This window comes from Carcharhinus amblyrhynchos, chromosome 25, assembly GCF_965287045.1.
Source record: "Carcharhinus amblyrhynchos chromosome 25, sCarAmb.v2.hapA, whole genome shotgun sequence".
NCBI lineage: Eukaryota > Metazoa > Chordata > Chondrichthyes > Carcharhiniformes > Carcharhinidae > Carcharhinus > Carcharhinus amblyrhynchos.
This window is the reverse complement of record NC_137348.1, coordinates 7,015,257-7,036,001: the sequence shown is the minus strand read 5'-3', so window position 1 is coordinate 7,036,001 and position 20,745 is coordinate 7,015,257. Positions and strand designations below refer to the sequence as shown.

The 20,745-nt window shown below is 45.9% G+C and overlaps 1 protein-coding gene across 8 annotated transcripts in view; it reads left to right on the top strand.

Annotated features, from left to right (window-relative positions):
• gpsm1b (G protein signaling modulator 1b) overlaps positions 1-20,745 on the top strand; it is a 290,004-nt gene that overhangs the window by 173,374 nt on the left and 95,885 nt on the right. For all 8 annotated transcript variants that reach the window (XM_080212356.1, XM_080212354.1, XM_080212357.1 and 5 more), the window contains one exon: positions 19,337-19,448. In XM_080212356.1, coding sequence (XP_080068482.1) covers positions 19,337-19,448 — 112 coding nt within the window. The remainder of the gene's footprint in view (positions 1-19,336; positions 19,449-20,745) is intronic.

The following is a 20,745-nucleotide window of genomic DNA, read 5'->3' as shown; positions in this document are numbered from 1 at the left end:
TCTTTTCTTTGCAAACCTTTCCTTAATGTTCCCAATGATGGCGGAGTCCAGAACTCGGGGTCATAGTCTGAGGATAAGGGGTAAACCTTTTAGAACTGGGGTGAGGAGAAATTTCTTCACCCAGAGGGTGGTGAATGTGTGGAATTCACTCCCACAGAAAGTTGTTGAGGCCAAAACATTGTCTGATTTCAAGAAATTATATATAGCTCTTGGGGCTAAAGGGATCAAGGGAAAAGGAGAGAAGGGGGATCAGGATACTGAATTTGATGATCAGCCACGATCAAAATGAATGATTGAGCAGGTTTGAAGGGTAGAGTTACAAATTAGCCAGGAAGGAACTAAAGAGAGTGTTAAGAAGAGCTAGAAGAGGGTATGAGAAGACTTTGGCGCATAGGATCAAGGAGAACCCTAAAGCTTTCTATAGGTATGTCAAGAATAAAAGATTGGTTAGGGCAAGATTAGGGCCAGTCAGAGACAGTAGTGGGAAATTGTGCGTGGAGCCTGAAGAGATAGGAGAGGCACTAAATGAATATTTTTCGTCAGTATTCACACAGGAAAAAGTCAATGTAGTTGAGGAGAATACTGAGATACAGGCTTTTAGACTAGATGGGATTGAGGTACATAAGGAGGAGGTGTTAGCAATTCTTGAGAGTATGAAAATAGATAAGTCCCCTGGGCCGGATGGGATTTACCCTAGGATTCTCTGGGAGGATAGGGAGGAGATTGCAGAGCTTTTGGCTTTGTTCTTCATGTTGTCATTGGCTACAGGTATAGTGCTGGAAGACTGGAGGATAGCAAATGTTGTCCCCTTGTTCAAGAAGGGGAGTAGAGACCATTCTGGGAATTATAGACCGGTGAGCCTTACTTCTGTTGTGGGCAAAGTTTTGGAAAGAATTATAAGAGATAGGATTTATAATCATCTAGAGAGAAATAAATTGATTAGGGATAGTCAACACGGTTTTGTAAAGGGCTCACAAACCTTATCAAGTTTTTTGAAAAGGTGACCAAAAAGGTAGATAAGGGTAAGGCAGTTGACGTGGTGTATATGGATTTTAGCAAAGCATTTGATACGGTTCCCCATGGTAGGCTACTGCAGAAAATGCAGATGTATGGGATTGAGGGTGATTTAGCAGTTTGGATCAGGCATTGGCTAGCTGATAGAAGACAGAGGCTGGTAGTTGATGGGAAATATTCAACCTGGAGATCAGTTACAAGTGGTGTACCTCAAGGATCTGTTTTGGGGCCACCGCTGTTTGTTATTTTTATAAATGACCTAGACGAGGGTGTAGAAGGATGGGTTAGTAAGTTTGCTGACGACACCAAAGTTGGAGGAGTTGTCGACAGTGAGGGTGGATGTTACAGTTTGCAGAGGGACATAGGTAAGCTGCAGAGCTGGGCCAAGAGGTGGCAACTGGAGTTTAATGTGGAAAAGTGTGAGGTGATTCACTTTGGTAAGAGTAACAGGAGTACAGAATATAGAGCTAATGGAAGGATTCTTGGTAGTGTCGACGAGCAGAGAGATCTCGGTGTACATATGCATAGATCCCTGAAAGGATCGAGTAAGGGCAGGAGGTTTTTGTTTTGTTCAGTTAGGGCATCATGATCGGGATGGGCTTGGAGGGCAGAAGGGCCTGTTCCTGTCCTGTACTTTTTTTGTTCTTTATTACCATCAAGCCAGGAGATCAGCCTGCTTCACCTGGTGAAGGGGCAACACTCCTAAAGCTTGTGCTACCAAATAAACCTGTTGGACTTTAACCTGATGTTGTGAGACGACTTACTGTGCCTACCCCAGTCCAGTGCTGGCAACTCCACGACACTGCTTCAATGAAGAGTGCAGGAGGGCATGCCAGGCATATCTAAAAATGAGATGGCAACCTGATGTAGCTACAATACACGGGGCTATTTGCTTGTCATGTAGTGGGAGCAGCCAGTGCCATGCACTCGTTTATGTCCTGTTGATGGGCAGTGAGATCTGGGTTTTTAGTGCTTTTCCCAAAGGAGCCTCTGACAATGCAGCACTTGCTAAGTACAGCACTGAGATGTTAACTGAAGTGATGTGCTCAGTTCCTGAAGTGGATCTTGAACCCACAAGGTCTGCAGGAGAAATACTGCCAACTGAGCCGGAGCCAAGACTTTCTTTCCCACTGTATTGAAAAGGTTTTGAATGTGTTCGCACCAAGGGTTTGGTTCTTTGCAATGTGCTTAGGTTGGCACACTGCACACAATTCTTGTGCCATGTGCCAATTTGCATCAGCCATGTACTGAACAATTTGGAATTTGGATAAAATCAATGCTTTTAGACAAAGGCAACCCACGACTAAGAGGAGAATTAGCCATTCTACTTGTAAAGCAAACAATAAATTTAGAATTCTCAATATTGTGCAGGAGAAATGAAAAACGGGTAAATGAGAAAAACCCTTGTCTAGCGTGGTGCGTGGACTGAATGTGGTTGGAGCTGCGTTCAGAGTGTCCTGAAATAACCTTGATTCAAGCTTCACTCAGCAAGAAAAATGTTGGAAATTCAACATTGGAAAACAAAATTCTAGCCTGGAGCAGTGGGACAATCTTAATATCAACTAAGGTGGCATGACCAACAGTAACCTTAATTGGGGCAAGACCCATTTCCAAGCCATTTAGGCTACATAAATCCCATTCCATAGTCAAAGAGCTGTGATCAGTCATGTGGAGAATTGATTACATTCACACCACTTGGTTGGCTTAAAGCTGCCAAGATAAACAAGTTCGATAGACACTAACTCGGCACAATCATTAGTGATGAGCAAATTGGCTGGCAGATGGGTATTAACACGCACTGAAGTGTTTAATGTGAATGGGCGACAATGATCCAGATCAAAGAAAGAAAAATGCCATCTGCCTGGCCAGCCCAAGGTGGGAAGTTGCTATTGCACAAGTCCTTATGGAGGTTTAGGACCATCTCATTGTTCAAAAGCTTTCCTTTTCGTGACCTTGGGAGCTTCCATGGTACTTTGCAACGAATGAAATGCTCCCTTGAAATGTAGTCGTCGTTGTTAATAGGCAACATGGCTGCCAATTTGCACACAGCAAGCTTCCCCAAAGCCAACGTTGGTCATTTGGTTTGGCAAAGGAAGCAAGGGAAGTCTGCAAAGAATATGGGGAGGCGATGGCCTGGTGGGTATTTTTGTTAGACTATTAATCAAGAAAGATAAAAGCAAATTACTACAGATGCTGGAATCTGAAACCAAAAGAGAAAATGCTGGAAAATCTTGACCCTTCGTCAAAGCTTTGACAAAGAGTTATCTGGACTCGAAATGTCAGCTCTTTTCTCTCCTTACAGATGCTGCCAGGTCTGCTGAGATTTTCCAGCATTTTCTCTTTTGGTTATTAATCCAGAAACTCAGCTAATGTTCCGAAGACCCAGGTTCAAATGCAGAATTTTTGATTTGATTTATTAAAGATACGTGTGTTAAAATTTTTTTAAATTCATTCGCTGGCTGGCCAGAGTTTATTGCCCATCCCTAGTTGCCCTTGAGAATATGCTGGTGAGCTGCTGCCTTGAATCACTGCAGTCCATGTTCTATCGGTTGACCTGTTAGGGAGGGAGTTCCAGGATTTTGACCCAATGACTGTGAAGGAACGGCAATGGTGAGTGTGTTGGAGGGGGACTTGCAGGTGGTGATGTTCGCACTTAGCTGCTGCTTTTGCCCTTCTAGATGGATTTGGAAGGTGCTGTCTAAGGATCTTTAGTGAATTGCTACGGTGCACCTTGTAGATAGTACACACTGCTGCTACTGAGTGTCGGTGGTGGAGGGAATAAATGTTTGTGGATCAAGTGGGCTGCTATATCCTGGATGGTGTCAAGCTTCTTGGGTGTTGTTGGAGCTGCACCCATCCAGGCAAGTCAGGAGTATTCCATCACACTCCGGACTTGTATCTTGTAGATGGTGGATAGGCTTTGGGGATGTAGAGTAAATTACTCACTGCAGTATTCCTAGTCTCTGTCCTGCTCTTGTGGCTACTGTGTTTATGTGGTTAGCCCAGTTGAGTTTCTGGTCAATGGTAACCCCAAGGATGTTGACAGTGGGGGACTCAGTGACTGTTATACCATTTGAATGTTAAGGGGTGATGGTTGGATTGTCTCTTTATTGGTGATGGTCATTGCCTAGCATTTGTGTGGCGTGAATGTTACTTACTTCGATACAGTGAAATGTATTATTTCGTGCACGCTGTACAGACAAAACATACCGTTCGTAGAGTACAGAATACAGTGTTTGTCATAGCTAGGGTGTAGAGAGAGTTCAAATTAAGGTAGATCAATTTGAATTAAAAAAATCTAGAATTAAGAATCTACTGATCATGAAATCATTGTCAGAAAAACCCATCTGGTTCACTAATGTCCTTTAGGGAAGGAAATCTGCCTAATATGTGATTCCAGAGTCACAACAATGTGGTTGACTTTCAACTGCCCTCTGAAATGAAGCCTTCCGGAGAGACGTCACATGGTGAATGCTGAATTCAAAACTGCTGGGCATCAAGACCAGCTCCAGAAGGAGGGATGGAAGGTAAAGAGGGGGTGTCTGCTAAAATCCCAGAGCAGAGCATTGGACTGTCTCCCTGATGAGTCCTCAGGTCGGGACATTCTACCGACAGCATGTCCAGAAGGGACAGGCGGGCAGCCAATTTCCATCATTAAAGGTCCCATTGAAGGCCATTTAATGGTGGCCCACGTACTTGGCTGCAGCACTTAAAATCCAGGACTAGGTCCTGCCGCCTAACCATGTGAACCCACGGCATACATTTCTATCTCACCTCTACACGAACAGCAAAATCCTGAGCCAGAAACAATGGAGAAGTACCAGAGTGTTATTAGGGATGAGGAGGGTCCAGAGAAACTGCAATTATTTTCCCTGGAATAGATGGAAGGTTCAATATTTGATTTTGATTTGATTTATTATTGTCACATATATTGGAATGCAGTGGGGTTACAGCGTTAAGGCCCGAGTGGGATTGTTGTCAGTGCAGGCTCAATGGGCCAAAAGGACATTAGCTATGAGGAGAGATTGGAGAAGCTTGGTTTGTTCTCACTGGAACAACGGAGGACATCCTGATAGAAGTCTACAAGATTATGAAGGGGCATGGACAGAGTGGATAGCCAGAAGCTTTTTCCCAAGGTGGAAGAGACAATTACTAGGTTTAAGGTGCGAGGGGCAAGGTTTAAAGGAGATGTACAAGGCGCCGGGCTGTGGCGACTAGGGGTAAGTTCATTGCAGTGACACTAATGAATAAACTTTAAAACCACAAGCATGCAATTAAATATTTTATTAATAAACATCCTGCAGAATGGCTTTTTATTTAACTTTAGTGGCACCAAAAGCAGGGATGATTGTTTAATGCTGCTTGTTACTCTGTACGTGGCTTCTTTCTCCATTGATGTTTTGCTGGAAAATTAGGGGTGAAGTTGAAAATTAACAAGGAAGGAATGAGCATTCCTGTACCAGTGCTTAATGCTTATCTGTGCTGTTTAAAAGGTCTTGCTCAATGACACTGCAGTTACTGATAGGACAAAACTGAAGTGTTCTTCGCTTGAATTCTGCAACTCTTCATTGGACAGAGGAATTAAGATGCCAAAAGGAGAGAATTAATAAGTTAAAGCCAAAACATATTTTATTTTCTATGATCTACAAGGCACAAGTCAGGCCTGTGAGTCAGCTTCGACAACACTAGAGGCTTGGCACCATCCAGAACAAAGCAGCCCCCTTTGATCAGCACGCCAATCACCAAGTTACACGTACACTCCCTCCACCACTGACACACAGTGACACCAGTCTGTACCATGTACAAGATGCACTGCAGCAACTTGCAAAGCCTTCATCAAGAGCACCTTCCAACTGCATGACATCTACCTCCTAGAAGGACGTGGGTTGCAGATGCATAAGAATACTACCCCACTGCAAACATGACTTGGAATTGTATCATCTTTCCTTCAAAATCACTGGGTCAATTTGCTGAAAAGTCCCTCCTTACAGCACCGAGCGCATCTACACGACATGGACCGCAACAGTTCAAGGCGGCAGCTCACTAACACCTCCTTAAGTGCAGTTAGGGATGGGTAACAAATGTTGGCCTTGCCAGTAAGACTGACATTCAATGAACGAAATTTAAAAATGATTTGGATAAACAGTTCTAGAACAAGTTCATATATATTGGGTTGTTCTTGTTTTTGGAGTGTTATTGAGGTGAGTTCTGAGTTGAGAAACTAGAAGCTTTAGTCCTGAATAAATCATGCAAGCAATAACAGTGCGAAAGAAAAATGAGAGTCAGCCTGCCATTTTATAAGCTTCAAACTAGATCAATGACATTAATTAATGTTCCCACAGATTTCCCAGACATTCTCTCTTCCACTTTCTTCCATCGGGAAAAAGACACAAAAGTCTGAGGTCCCGTACCAACCAACTCAAAAACAGTTTCTTCCCTGCTGCTTCAGGCTTTTGAATGGACTTATCGTGCATTCAGTTGATCTTTCTCTACACCCTAGCTATGACTGTAACACGACATTCTGCACTCTCTCTCCTTTCCTTCTCTATGAACGGTATGCTTTGTTTCTTGCGTGCTATACAGACAATACTTTTCACTATATTAATCCATGTGACAATAATAAATCAAATCAAAGATTTTGTGCTTCAGCGCCAAGTCAGAGCTAAACTCAACATTCCAAGTGAAATACACTGCGACATTCAATAAAACTATCACCAGGTGGAATTTTTAAAATTCATTTGTGGGGCATAGTTGTCACTGGCTGGCCAGCATTTATTGTCCATCTATAGCTGCCCTCAAGAAGGTGGTGGTGAGCTGCCTTCTTGAGCGATTGATACAATTGAGTGGCATGCTAGGCCATTTCAGAGGGCAGTTGCACTGCAATCCCATCCAGGCCCTATCCCCATAACCCCATGCATTTATTCTAACTATTCCCCCTGACATGAATCCACCGAACCTGCACATCTTTGGACTGTGGGAGAATCCGGAGCGCCTGGAGGAAACCCATGCAGACACAGGGAGAACGTGCAGATTCCGCATAGTGACCCAAGCTAGGAATTGAACCCTGGTGCCTCGTGCTGTAAGGTAGCAGTGCTAACCACTGTTCCACTGTGTCGCCCGAATAGAGCTGAACATGTATATTTACATAATTATTTATTGACTGAGGAATGAAAGGTGCTCACTAAAAGGAGTTTTCTATGCTGGCAACTGCTTTGTAAATTTACTTCTCCGTAGATTTAACCGCAAACACAAATAGACTCTGGTTATCTGCTCTTCTGTATCTTTCCTGCAAAAGTACAGGGGGAGAATGAAGTGTTCAACGCAGTCAACTTTTCGTATGTTTAAATTAGTAACTCCGATCCTGTGGCTATGAACGAACTGTAGGATGCATAATTGTTCTGCTATTAGTGGTAACACATTAATTAATCACGGTAATTACATTTAAATTACATGTGCAGAATTGGGTTAATTAGGAACTGATTCAGTTGCTGACGAACCAAGCCACTCTCTGTAATGTTGAGGATGTAATGGTTATAAGGAATAACTTGGACTCTCTAATTGGAGCTGAATTTAGCTGTTGGCCACAGGCTCATTGTACCAGTGTCATTTTGCCCACCAGGCAGAAAGCCCCGCCTTTAACTTTGGACTCAGATCATCAGACAAGTTATGCAGGGGTCACAGTTGCAGGTGGCAAACAACACGGGTTCTGCCACAAGGGAATGAAATGCAGGCCAGAATGATAAAGACATTCTGTTCCTGTGTAAATCCTTCACTCCTTGCATGTTCTGATTACACTATTGTTACGCTCGAGTCAGCACCTGTAAACAACAACTTGAATTTATCTAGCATCTATGATGTAACAAAACATTCCAGGATGCTTCACGATTTGATTTGATTAGTGTCACATGTATTAGTATACAGAGCACTATTCATATCGCAGATAGAGAAGGAAAGGAGAGAGTGCAGAATGTAGTGTTACAGTCATAGTTAGGGTGTAGAGAAAGATCAACTTAATGCAAGGTGAGTCCCTTCAAAAGTCTGATGGCAGCAGGGAAGAAGCTGTTCTTGAGTTGGTATGTGTCTTTTTCCTGACCAAAGAAGACAGAAGAGAGAATGTCCGGGGAGCAGAGGGTCTTTGATTACGCTGGCTGCTTTTTCAAGGCAGTGGGGAAGTGTAGACGGAGTCAATGGATGGGAGGCTGGTTTGCACGATGGACTGGTCTATATTCACGACCTTTCAACGGTGCATCTGTAAAAGTTGATGAGAGCTGACGTGCCAGATTTCCTTAATCTTCTGAAAAAGTAGAGGGATTGGTGGGCTTTCTATGGTATCACAGGAGTGGTATCAAGCAAAATGTGACAACGAATCACATAAGGATATGGGGAGAAGGAGGGATCAGGATATTGAATTTGATGATCAGCCATCAGCATAATGAATGGTGGCGCTGGCTCGAAGGGCCAAATGGCCTATTCCTGCTTCTAGTTTCTATGAGTTATTTGGACAGAGGACAAAATGTTTGGTTAAAAAGATAAGGTTTTAAGGAGGAGATGAAAGAGAATGGGGGAGAGTTGAAAAGGTTCAGGAAGAGAACTCCAGAGCATAGGATCCAATCTGTTCAAGGCTGGAGTGCCTCTGGTGGTCAGAATAAAGAACGCACACCAGACCAGAGTAGGAGGAGCAGAGATATCAAGAGGGCTGTAGATGAAGTTGCAGAGAGGAGGAGGAGGGCCTAGTCCATAAAGAAGCTTGGATACAATGATGAAAGTGTGAATATCTAGACATTGCTGGCAGGGAAACGATGCAGGTCAGCAAAGTGATAAAAGTAGATTTTAAAACTGCCATAACTGTCATAACTATTTCAGTTTTGTTTGTAATTCATTTATGGGATGTGGGCTTTGCTGCTTAGGCCAGCATTTAATGCCCCTCCCAGGTTGCCTCTGAGAAAGTGGTGGTGAGCTGCCTTCTTGATCTGCTGAAGTGTATGTACGCTCACAGTGCTGTTCCAGGTTTTTGACCCAGTGACAGTGAAAGAATGGTGACGTATTTCCAAGTCGGAATGCTGAGTGACTTGCAGGTGGTGGTATTCCAAGGTATCTGCTGGTCTTGTCCTTTTAAATAGTAGTGGTCATGGGTTTGGAAGGTGCTCCATATGGTAAGGTTTAGTAAATAGAAAGAGATTCCTTTTGTCATTATTGCAATGATGTCTCTCCAGAAGACTTCATTTCATAGACTCATAGAATCTTACAGTACAGAAGGAGGCCATTCAGCCCATCAAGCCTGCACTGACTACAATCCCACCCAGGCCCTATCACCATAACCCCATGCATTTACCCTAGCTAGTTCCCCTGACACTAAGGGCAATTTAGCGTGGCCAATCCACCTAACTTACACATCTTTGGACTGAGAGAGGAAACTGGAGCACCCAGAAGAAACCCACACAGACATGGGGGGAAGGTGCAAACCCTACACAGACAGTGACCCAAGCTGGGACTTGAACCCGGGTCCCTGGCACTGAGAGGCAGCAGTGCTAACTACGGTGCCATTGTGCCCCCGCATGTAAGTGTTTAACTCTGCCCTGTCGCTCCCCCCCACCCCAGTAAATATTAGCTCCTTCCATTTGGAAAAGAATGAGAGTAGTAAAGGTTAGCATGTAGTTGTGATATGAGAATGAGAGAGAGACGGCATGGTGGCACAGTGGTTAGCACTGCTGCCTCTCAGCACCACATATCCAGGTTCAATTCCCAGCTTGGGTGACTGCCTGTGTGGAGTTTGCATTTTCTCCCCGTGTCTGCCTGGGCTTTCTCCGGGTCGCCAGTTTCCTCCCAAGGCCCAAAGAGGTGCTGGTCAGATTGATTGGCCATGCTATATTGTCCCTTACTGTCAGGGAACTAGCTTGGCTAAAGTGGCAATTTAGCATGCCCAATCCACCTAACCCACATATCTTCGGACTGTGGGAGGAAACTTGGAGCACCCAGAGGAAATCCATGCAGACACGGGGAGAATGTGCAAACTCCACACAGACAGTGACCCCAAGCCACGAATCGAACCCAGGTTCCTGGTGCTGTGACGCAGCAGTGCTAAAGACTGTGCTACCGTGCCACCCCATTATCGCAGGTCTCCACCTTAAACACAGGCATCACCAGCCATGTCCGAAACGGGTAATCCATATCACCCACAAGGTAGGCACGCAGCCTGGGCTCCTCAAATGCCTCCGGGATGTCTGAGCTCCTGACAATGAAGCTGTCGTGCACACTAACTGGATGTCTTGCGCAGACATGTATAATGTTCATGTTATGGTCACGTACAAATTGTATGTTCAAGGAGTGGAACCCCTTTTCGTTAATGGAGTCATTTATTTCTCTGTTGGCTCTACCTCACTTGTTGAGGTCCAGCTTTGGAGCAGCCTCCAAGGCCGTGCGTGCATGGTTGGGTTATGGGTAGTTCCTGGCCACGGGAGAAAAATAACTTGCCTTAAAAATGCTTGCCTTAGGCCAATATCTTTGGGATAGTGTCTGGTGCAACTGGGAAGAGCTGCACTTGGTTCAGAAATGCAGGGTGGGACAGTGACAGGCTATGCAGGAATCAATTTATCACTGCTGAATTCTCTCAGGGGCCTCATTACATCCTTAATTGCCCATACCGTTATCCCACGAGAGGAAATCTGGTTCATTTGTGGTACTAATTTTCAATCAAGTTAACGTTGCTTTGTCATTTATCACAGCGTTTTCAATTATGCTGGATGAAACCTTCCCAAGTGTACAGATGTTCAAAAATGAAATTTTTTTTAAAACGAAATGAGATGTTGTGAATGATGTATTGGCTGGATTTGGGATTATGGCAGGGCTGATATCAGGACAAATCCTCAATCCTTGGAGGATTATGGTCGCATCTGTGTTATCAAAATAAACTTCCAATTTGTCAGTTAATTTACAGTGCATGCGGGGAAACTGTTCAGCCCAATTTCAACTGCTAATCATACTCAAGAGAAGCAACAATAACAAGTTGCATTTAGGAAGTGCCTTGAATGTAATGAAATATCTCCAAGGGCTTCAGAGGGTGGGAACTGATGCCAAGCAGGAGTGGAGAAGGAGAGTGAATGTACATTGGTGGAGGAAGATTTTGGAATGGTCTTCTGAAAGTGTGGTGAGATTTGGAAGGGGCAGTGCAGGGGCTGTTGTGCAGACTTCCAGGATGGGGTCAAGGAATAAGAATAGTGGAGGTTGGAGGCTAGTTTGTCGGATGAAGGGGATTGCAAAAGGTAAGGCAGACTAAGATCAATTGAGATCAATGAACTAGAATGGCGGATGTTGAAACCAATGGTTCATGGGCTGTGGGGTACATGGAGTTCTGTTTAGATGGTGCTGGAAACCGGGTGGTAATTAGCTTAAGATTGGATGTTGGCGGCTGAATTTAGGATGAATGAGGAATTGGAGATGGCCCAGGAAAACCTTTTAAGCTAGGGAAGACCATGCGAGCCTGGGAGTAGAAGCTACTTTGCATACCTGCTGTCTATGTTGAGGTGAATCAGCACACAAACATTATTAGAAAGAATGTGTTTTTTAATTCATTCGTGGGACACAGGCATCTCTGACTGGCTAGCATTTATTGCCCAAACTGAGTCGCCCTTGTTCAGAGGGCAGCTGATGGTCAACCCCATTGCTGTGGTTCTGGAATCAATGTAGGCCAGACTCGGTAAGGACATCAGATTCCCTTCCCTGAAGGACATTAGTGAACCAGATGAGTTTTTATGACGATCGACAATGGTTTTATCAGTAGATTCGAAATTCCAGATATTAAAGTGATGACGTTCTCACCTCAGGAGTCATGAGTTCAAGCTTCATGTGTGGCACTGCAGTGTGTAACCTGGACTGATACGTCACTGCAGTACTGAAGGAGTGCCGTGCTGTTGAAGTGCTATCTTTCACTTTTGACCAGGATCCTGCCTACCCACTTAAATGAATGTCGGAGATCCTGTGCAGCTGTTTTGAACAAAGTCTCTGCATCCTGACCAGTAATTATCACTCAGCTAACACTATCTGGTCACTATCTCATTCCTGTTGCTGTGTGCAAATTGGCTGCATCATTTTCCGGCATTATTACTTATTGTCTGTTAAGTACTTTGGCATGTTACCAGGTTGTGAAATGTGCAAGTTATTTCTATGCAAAACTCTTGAGAAATACGAGAGATGTGGTTTGATACTATACAAATCCAAGCCCTTTCTAGGGGTGCAGGACAGTCAGACTTGGATTTGAAGGTTGCAGGACAGGTGGAGAGAGCAGTTAATAAGCATGTAGAGTATCCTGGGCTTTATTAATAGGGGTGTGGAGTACTAGAGCAAGGGGATTTTGCTAAACTTGTATAAGAAGCTAGTTAGAGCTCAGCTGGAATATTATGTACGGTTCTGTGTGCTACCCTGTAGAAAGAATGTGAAAGCATTGGAGGAAGTGTGCAGAAGAGGTTTGCAAGAATGGTCCCAGGGAGGAGAAATTTCAGGATAGATTGGAGAAGTTGGGAGTGTTCTCCTTGACGAGGAGGGCTGAGAGGAGATTTGATAGAGTTGGTCAAAATCATGAGGGGGCTGGAGCTAGTAGACGGGGAGAAACTGATCCCACTCGTGAAAGGATAAGGAACGAGAGGGCACGTTGTAATTAGAAGAAGAAGGAACTATCATGTGAGAAAAAACGTCTTCACACAGCGAGTGGTCTGGAATGCACTGCCTGGAAGTGTGGTGGAGGCAAATAAACTTTATTTACTAGTCACAAGTGAGGCTTATTATTAACCTTGCAATGTAGTAACTGCGAAATTCCCCTAGTTGCCACACGACAGCACCTGTTCGGGTCAATGCACCTAACCGGCGCGCCTTTCAGATTGTGGGAGGAAACCTGAGCACCCGGAGGAGCAGACACAGGGCGAATGTGCAAACTCCACACAGGAAAAGACCCAAGCCAGGAATCGAACCCCGGGTCCCTGGCGCTGTGAGGCAGCAATGCTAACCACTGTGCCACCTCCACTGTTCAACAGGGCATTAGATGGTGCTTTGAATAGAAACAATGCGCAGGGGAAAAGACAGGGGGAATGTAACTGAGTTATGGTGCTCGTTTGGAGACACGATGGACTGAATAGCCTCCTGCGCTGCAATGATTCTCTGATTCATTTCAGTTGGACCTGAATTATTTTAAATAGGCAGAAAAAAAATGATGGTCATTTGTTGTGAGGAGAAACCTGGAGAGTCCAGTGAGCAACCAGGCATTTCTTGGAGGGTAATTAAAATTTATCAGATGTATGAAAGAATAGATGCTTAAAAAAGGTTTCTAACCTATAATTCAACTGACTGATCCTTACAGTGCCATAAACTGCATGAGAAAAGCTTGAGTAGTTTTAGAAACATCAGCAGATACTTAATTATAGTGGGGAGTTTTTAAACTTTTTTTCCCCCAGGATCCAGGATGTTCAAATGCATAAAATGAATTATTTTTGGCTGCATTAAAATTCAAATCTCCCATTGAGCCACTCACGCACAGCAACATCAGTTGTTTAGCTCTGCTGCAGACAAGGAGAATAATCCCTGATTGACTATCGCCTACCTGAGGCAGAAAAACAGACGCACATTTATATCGAGTTTTTCCAAGAACACCTGAGGCCTCAAAAGCGCTTTACAGCCAATGAGGTATTTCATTTGATGTGGAGATGCAGCCGTTGGACTGGGGTGAGCACAGTCGGAAGTCTCTCAACGCCAGGTTGGAGCCCAACAGCTTTATTTGGAATCACGAGCTTTCGGAGCGCTGCTCCTTCAAGATACACGACAACGCAGAATCGCCGCGCAGAAACTGATAGCTGAGTTTCGCGTGCACGAGGGCAGCCTTAACCGGGATCTTGGGTTCACGTCACACTACATGTAACCCCTACCATTTTGCCCGGGCTTGCAAAATTCTACGAATTGTCCTTGCTTGAGATAATTCATGTTGTGGAGATGCCGGTGATGGAATTGGGGTAAACACAGTAAGAAATCTCACAACACAGGTTTATTTGGTAGCACTAGCTTTCGGAGTGTCGCTCCATCATCAGGTGGCACTCACCTGATGAAGGAGCAGGCACTTCAAGGTGGGTGGCACAGTAGCACAGTGGTTAGCACTGCTGCTTCACAGCTCCAGGGACCTGGGCTTGGATCACTCTCTGTGTGGAGTCTGCACATTCTCCTTTCAGTTTACAGAATGTGTGCCTTTATATGCTCTGTTTGTGATCAGAACTCCCCACTCACTTGATGAAGGGGCAAAGCCCCGAAAGCTAGTGGCGTTTACGACCAAATAAACCTGTTGGACTTTAACCTGGTGTTGTGAGACTTCTTGTTGGTAGGCATGAATTGTCTCAATCAGCTCACTTGATGAAGGAGCAGTGCTTCAAAAGCTCGTGATTCCACATAAACCTGTTGGGCTTTAACCTGGTGTTGTGAGACTTCTTACTGTATTTTGTTTTTGAAGTGTAGTCACTGTTGTAAGAAACACAGCAGATGCCCGCGCTCTCCCTTTGATTTTAGAGCAGCACAGTGGTTAGCACTGCTGCCTTACAGCGCCAGGGACCCGGGTTCAATTCCTGGCTTGGGTCACCGTCTGTGCGGAGTCTGCACCTTCTCCCCATGTCTGCGTAGGTTTCCTCCAGGTGCTCTGCTATCCTTGCACAGTTCAAAGATGTGCAGGTTAGGGTGGATCAGCCATGCTCAAGTGTCCAAAGATGTGTGGGTCTGGGGAATTAGCAGGGTAAATATGTGGGGTTACAGGGATAGGACCTGGGTACAATGCTCTGTCAGGGGTAGGGGAGAGGGTGGGGGGGGTTGTGGTGTAAGCTCGATGTGCCGAATGGCCGCCTTCTGCACGAAAGTGATTTTGAGATGTGATGTTGTGAAAAGCAAGATTCACTGGGTGGGTGTGATCGCACTATTATTTGCAGATAATTTATGGCAGTGCGTGTAATGTAAATATTGAGAACAATTAAGGTTTTATAGGAGTTGCAGAGAATGTAATTAACGCCCATAATGCTAAGAGAATTATCAGGCACCCTCACCAAGGCTGTGTCTAAATCTCAACAGCCAGAAGCCTCATGAAGGTAACAGACAAGTAAACAACTTGGGTGCAGAACCATCTTCAATAGAAGCATCCACAACAGCAAACGTTTTTTCCGACAGAGAGGGAGGAACTTGCAAAATTCCAACACTAGAGATGCAGGGGCTTGTTTCTCCTGTTTAGGGGTCTGGAACCAGAGGAGACAGCCTCAGAAGAAGAGGTAGGCCATGTGGAACTGAGACAATGAGGGATTTCTTCACTCAGAGGCTGGTGAATCTTCAGTTCTCTCCGCCTGATTGTGGAGGATCAGCCCCCGAGTGTTCAAGAGAGAGATCGATAAACTTGATGTCAAAGATATTGAGGGACATGAACATGGAGTTGGGGTGGAAGATCAGCCATGATTTAATTCAGTAGGAGAGCAGGCCCGAGGGGCCACATGGTCTGCTCCTGTGTTCCGATGTTGCCTTGCACCTCCGTCGTTTTCTGTTTTTGTTTCATTTTCGGAATTGGCATTAATTCATTTTTCACTTCATGCCTCATACCTCGTGGACTCTACTGTGGCATACTTGCCTCCCCCAACAACCTGTCCTGGTACCCCCATGCCAACACTATAGTTAAGAAAGCTCACCAACGCTTTGAATTTCTCAGAAGACTAAGGAAATTTGGCCTGTCAGCTACAACTCTCACCAACTTCAACAGATGCGCTCTAGAAAGAAAGCACTCTTCCTGGTTATATCACAGCTTGGTGTGGCTCCTGCTCTGCCCAAGACCACAAGGAACTACAAAAGGTCGTGAATGTAGCCCAATCCATCATGCAAACCAGTCTCCGAAGTGTAGACTCTGTCTACACTTCCCGCTGCCTCAGCAAAATAGCCAGCATAATTAAGGACCCCACGCATCCCAGACATTCTCTCTTTCACCTTCTTCCCTAGGGAAAAAGATACAAAAGTCTGAGATCATGTAGCAACTGACTCAAGAACAGCTTTTTCCCTGCTGCTGTCAGACTTTTGAGTAGACTTGCTTTGCATTAAATTGTTCTTTCTCTACACCCTAGCTATGATTGTAACACAACATCCTGCACTCTCTCCTTTCCTATGTTCTGTCTGTATCGTGCAAGAAACAATACTTATCACATGTATCTGTATACAGTGAAAATAATAAATCAAATCAAGTCTTGAGAAGCATGATTGAGAGTTCTGGACCCACATCAGAGACTTGAGCACACAGTCTCGACATGCCACAGTGCGGCGCCGAGGGGCCTGCTGTGGCACGGTGCCGAGGGGACTGCCGCAGGGTGGTGCCAGTGGAGGGGGAGGGGGGGCTGTGTCGCGGGGCAGTGCAGAGGGGGCTGCCGCAGTGTGGTGCCGAGCCTTCATTACCTGATGAAGGAGCAACGCTCTGAAAGCTTGTGATTCCAAATAAACCTGCAGGACTTTAACCTGGCGTTGTGAGATTTCTCACTGTGCCCACTTTGACAAAGCACTTGGCTTTCTGTTCTAATGTTGCCTGCTGTGGCTCTGTGTCAAACCTTGCTTCATAATGACCCAGTGAAGTGCCTTTGTCCCTTCAACAGAATAAAGAATTCAGTGTTAACACAATTGTTGTGGGGAGGCAAAGCGATACAAAAGCTGAGGCCTAAGTTTATTTATTAGTCACAAGTCTGCTTACGTTAACACTGCAATGAAGTTACAGTGAAAATCCCTTAGTTGCCACACTGTTCGGGTACACTGAGGGAGAATCTAGCATGGCGAATGCACGTAACCAGCACGCCTTTAAGACTGTGGGATGAAACCAGAGCACCCAGAGGAAACCCACGCAGACACGGAGAGAATGTGCTAACTCCACACGGTCAGTGACTCAAGCCAGGAATCGAACCTGGGTCCCTGGCGCCGTGAGCCTTGCCCTAATGGCAAATCTAAGTGTTTCATAAATAATTTGCAGTTACCTCTCAGTGCTGCGATACAGTTCAATGGGGCAGTTTTCTTTTACAGCATCTTATCAGTTGAAGCAAGCCAGCTGGGAGGGCCAGGTTAGCCTGTTTACATCAGCTCCCAAGGTGTTCCACGCTGGCTTTTGATAAGTGCAGTGTTTGCTGAAGGAGGGGAGGTGGGGGTTTGGTTGGTGGAAGTAAAGTTTCTTGCCTGTTGAGCAGCTGCTGTTGTGTGTGGGATGCAGCACGAATAGTGGTGAAGATCCTGGAACCCAAAATAAAACACTCCTCTGCCGCAGCTGGGATTCTGCACCTCTGCAGGTAGAGCCAAACAGTAAGGTACCCATCTTCAAAGCCAGCTCTCTCCACCTCCGCTCTCGCACACTAATATTTCCAGGCATCCCACTGTTAGTGAACAAAAACAAAACGGAACAGAAAAACAAAGTTATTTTAAAGAGTATAGATTAACTTGACTGTGTTACACAGCTTGATCCTCTGGAGAGCAGTGAATTGCATAAAGCATTCGAGCGTTACATTCAGACCTAATGAATCTACTTGAAGAATGTTGGCATTGTATCTTTGTAACACACTGATCATTGTCTGTGTGTGTGTGTGTCTGTGTGTGTGTCTGTGTTTGTGTCTCTGTGTGTAATGTAAGCAGCGGTAGCTCTCATACATGTTTTTCTCTTCCCTGACTTACTTGATTCAGTCTTTTTCTTTAAGTTATTGCCTTGGGTGTGGCAGAATAAGACTCTGCCTTTCATCACTGGGCCATTTAGTTGGGTTTGATGAGCCTGACAGGGTCAGGAGCCTGTTCTGTCTGATGTCTAAAGGATTCCTGTGTGTGTTGTGCTGGGCCATGTTCGTAGAATCCCTACAGTGCAGAAGGAGGCCATTTGGCCCATCAAATCTTCACTGACCACAACCCTATGCAGCACGTAACCCCAGGAATTGCCCTGCTAGTCCCCCTGACACTAAGGGTCAATTTAGCATGGCCAATCAACTTAAACCGCACATCTTTGGACTGTGGGAAGAAACCGGAGCACCCGGAGGAAACCCACACAGCCACGGGGAGAATGTGCAGACAAAACCAGAATTGAACATGGGTCCCTGGCGCTGTGAGGCAGCAGTGTTAACCACTTTGCCACCCTGCTGAGATTTTCCAACACTTTCTCTTTTTTATTTCAGATCTGCCATATCTTATTTTTATTTAAACCTTCCAAGTGACGCTGTGTAACAAAGCGGAACCCGCTGCCAAGAACAGCGGAACGCCTTTTAAACTCAGTGCTCCGGACGAAGGGTCACCCAGCTGTTTTTCTCTCTCCACACGTGCTGCCAGACCAGCTGAGGGTTTCCAGCATTGCCAGCAATTTGCTTTTGCCTTTCAAACGTGGTGATTGATAGATTCGAACGCTGCTTTTGAATGAGCTGCCTGTGTCTCCAGCACAGCACCGACCTGACAATGTGGAATGTGTGTGCCCATTCTGTAAGAAAGTGTTGTAACCCTTTTTAGTTGCTTCAGTTGAGGGAGGGGGTGGGGTGGGGGGGGGGATGTATCATGTGTCTGAAATGTGGTGGACTCCTTTTAGTGCAGCAGCGAGAGGAATCGATGGTCCATTAAACAGTCACAAACAGGAGGCGGTGTGGCCTGCACTGGGACAGCTCAATTAAACATCACTACAGGACAGGTCCTTAATGTATTCAATGGAGGTGCGAGAGAACCCCTCAATTCCCCACCCCCTATCCTCCCCCCCCTCCCCACCCCCTACCCTCTCCCCACCCCCTACCCTCTCCCCACCCCCTACCCTCTCCCCCATCTCCACCCCCTTTCCTCCCCCTCCCCTATCCAATCCCCCTTTCCCCACTATCTCTATCCCTCCCATATCCAATCCCCTTCCCCATCCCCCCTCCCCCATTCCTATCTGCCCTCCCCTACTCTGTAGTCCCCCTCACCCTAGTCTATAACTCCCTCCCCCTAGTCTATAACTCCCTCCCCCTAGTCTATAACTCCCTCCCCCTAGTCTGTAACTCCCTCCCCCTACTCTATAACTCCCTCCCCCTACTCTACAACTCCCTCCCCCCGTCCCCTGTGGCTCCCCTCCCCCCGTCCCCTGTGGCTCCCTTCCCCCCCTCCCCTGTAGCTCCCCGTTTCCCCCCCCCACCGTCCCCTGTAGCCCCCTCCTCCCTCCCCTATCCTATCTTCCCACCTTCCCAGCCAGACCCCTCCCCAGTTCACACTGCTTCCTTTAACCTGGTTGGGTGTTGTGAGAGTGTTCAGCCTCGGGGATCTCTCTCTCCATCTCTCTCTCTCTCTCTCTTTCTCTGTGTTGCAGATCGGTGATCGGAATGGGGAGCAGGCAGCCCAGCTGAATGTGACTCACCTGCAGTCGGTGTTGGGGGTGAGCTTGGCGCAGCGGGACAGACACTCCGATTATGAAGCGCAAGGTAGGAGTCACCATCCTCAGATAAAACCCTTCACGTTATGGGCAAGCTAATTTTCATACATAATACTTGGTCTCTGGATAGATAGAAGGCGGCAGATGAGAGTAACACTCGGGGGTGCAACTTAACAGAATCAAATCAGACTTGCAAATGGATTTGCAATGTCCACAAAGTTGCCTTTTAAGATTTCCTTGAGTTATTCAGGTCGTTTGAATGGGTCTGTTGACATAAGGTGTTAGTTCTGTGGGTGTGAGCCCTTTTAACGGTGCCTTTCCTTTCACTGTTTATCCGGTTTCTCACTGTGGTGCATTTTTTCTTGCGGGGTTTTATTGAGTGAAAAAATGTGTGAAATTAACGGGAATTTGCCAGCTGACGACCTCCAAAGTCAGCTCATGATTGAAGACAAGTTATTTTTACTTGGTGTTTTAGTTTCCATTCAGGTGCAAACTTGGTTTATTTTAAAAGCACCATCAAGTTTTGATTCTCAAAACTCTTCAGTAAATAATTCCAACTTTTTCTTTCTGTGGCCAGTTCCCCTTGAAGGCTAGTGTGTGCTGTGAGGCTAATGCCTTTCCCTGGAACCAGTTCAGTGGAGAGTGCTCAAAATCCTGAGACACCTTCGAAATATAGAATTCCCACAGTGCCATTCGGCCCATCAAGCCTGCACCGACCCACCCAGGTCCTATCCCCATAACCCCACATATTTACCTCTCTAAACCCTCTGACACTAAGGGACATTTAGCCACGGCTAACCTGCTCATCTTAGGACTGTGGGAGGAAACCGGAGCACCTGCACGCAGACACGGGGAGAATGTGCAAACTCCACACAGACGGTGACCCAAGACCGGAATTGAACCTGGGTCCCTGGCACTGTGAAACAGCATTGCTAAACACTGTGCCACGGTGCCGCCATTCAGCCCATTGAGTCCACACCAATTCTCCAATGGAGCATCCCTCCAGACCCAATCTCCACAATTCCACGTATTTATCCCGCTTATTACCCCCCCACAACCTACACATCTTTGGGACACTAAGGGTCAATTTAGCACGGCCAACCCACCTAACCTGCACATCGTTCAGACCCTGGGAGGAAACCAGAGCACCCAAAGGGAACCCACACAGACACAGGGAGAAGGTGCAGACTCTGCACAGTGACCCAAGCCAGGAATTGAACCCAAGTTCCTGGCGCTGTGCTAACCACTGTGCCTAAAAGTGAGTAGGGAATTCAGTTGAAAGCTGACATTGTTTGTGGCCAAATTATCCTGAGGAAAGCCTTTGGATGCTGGTGTTTATGCGTGTG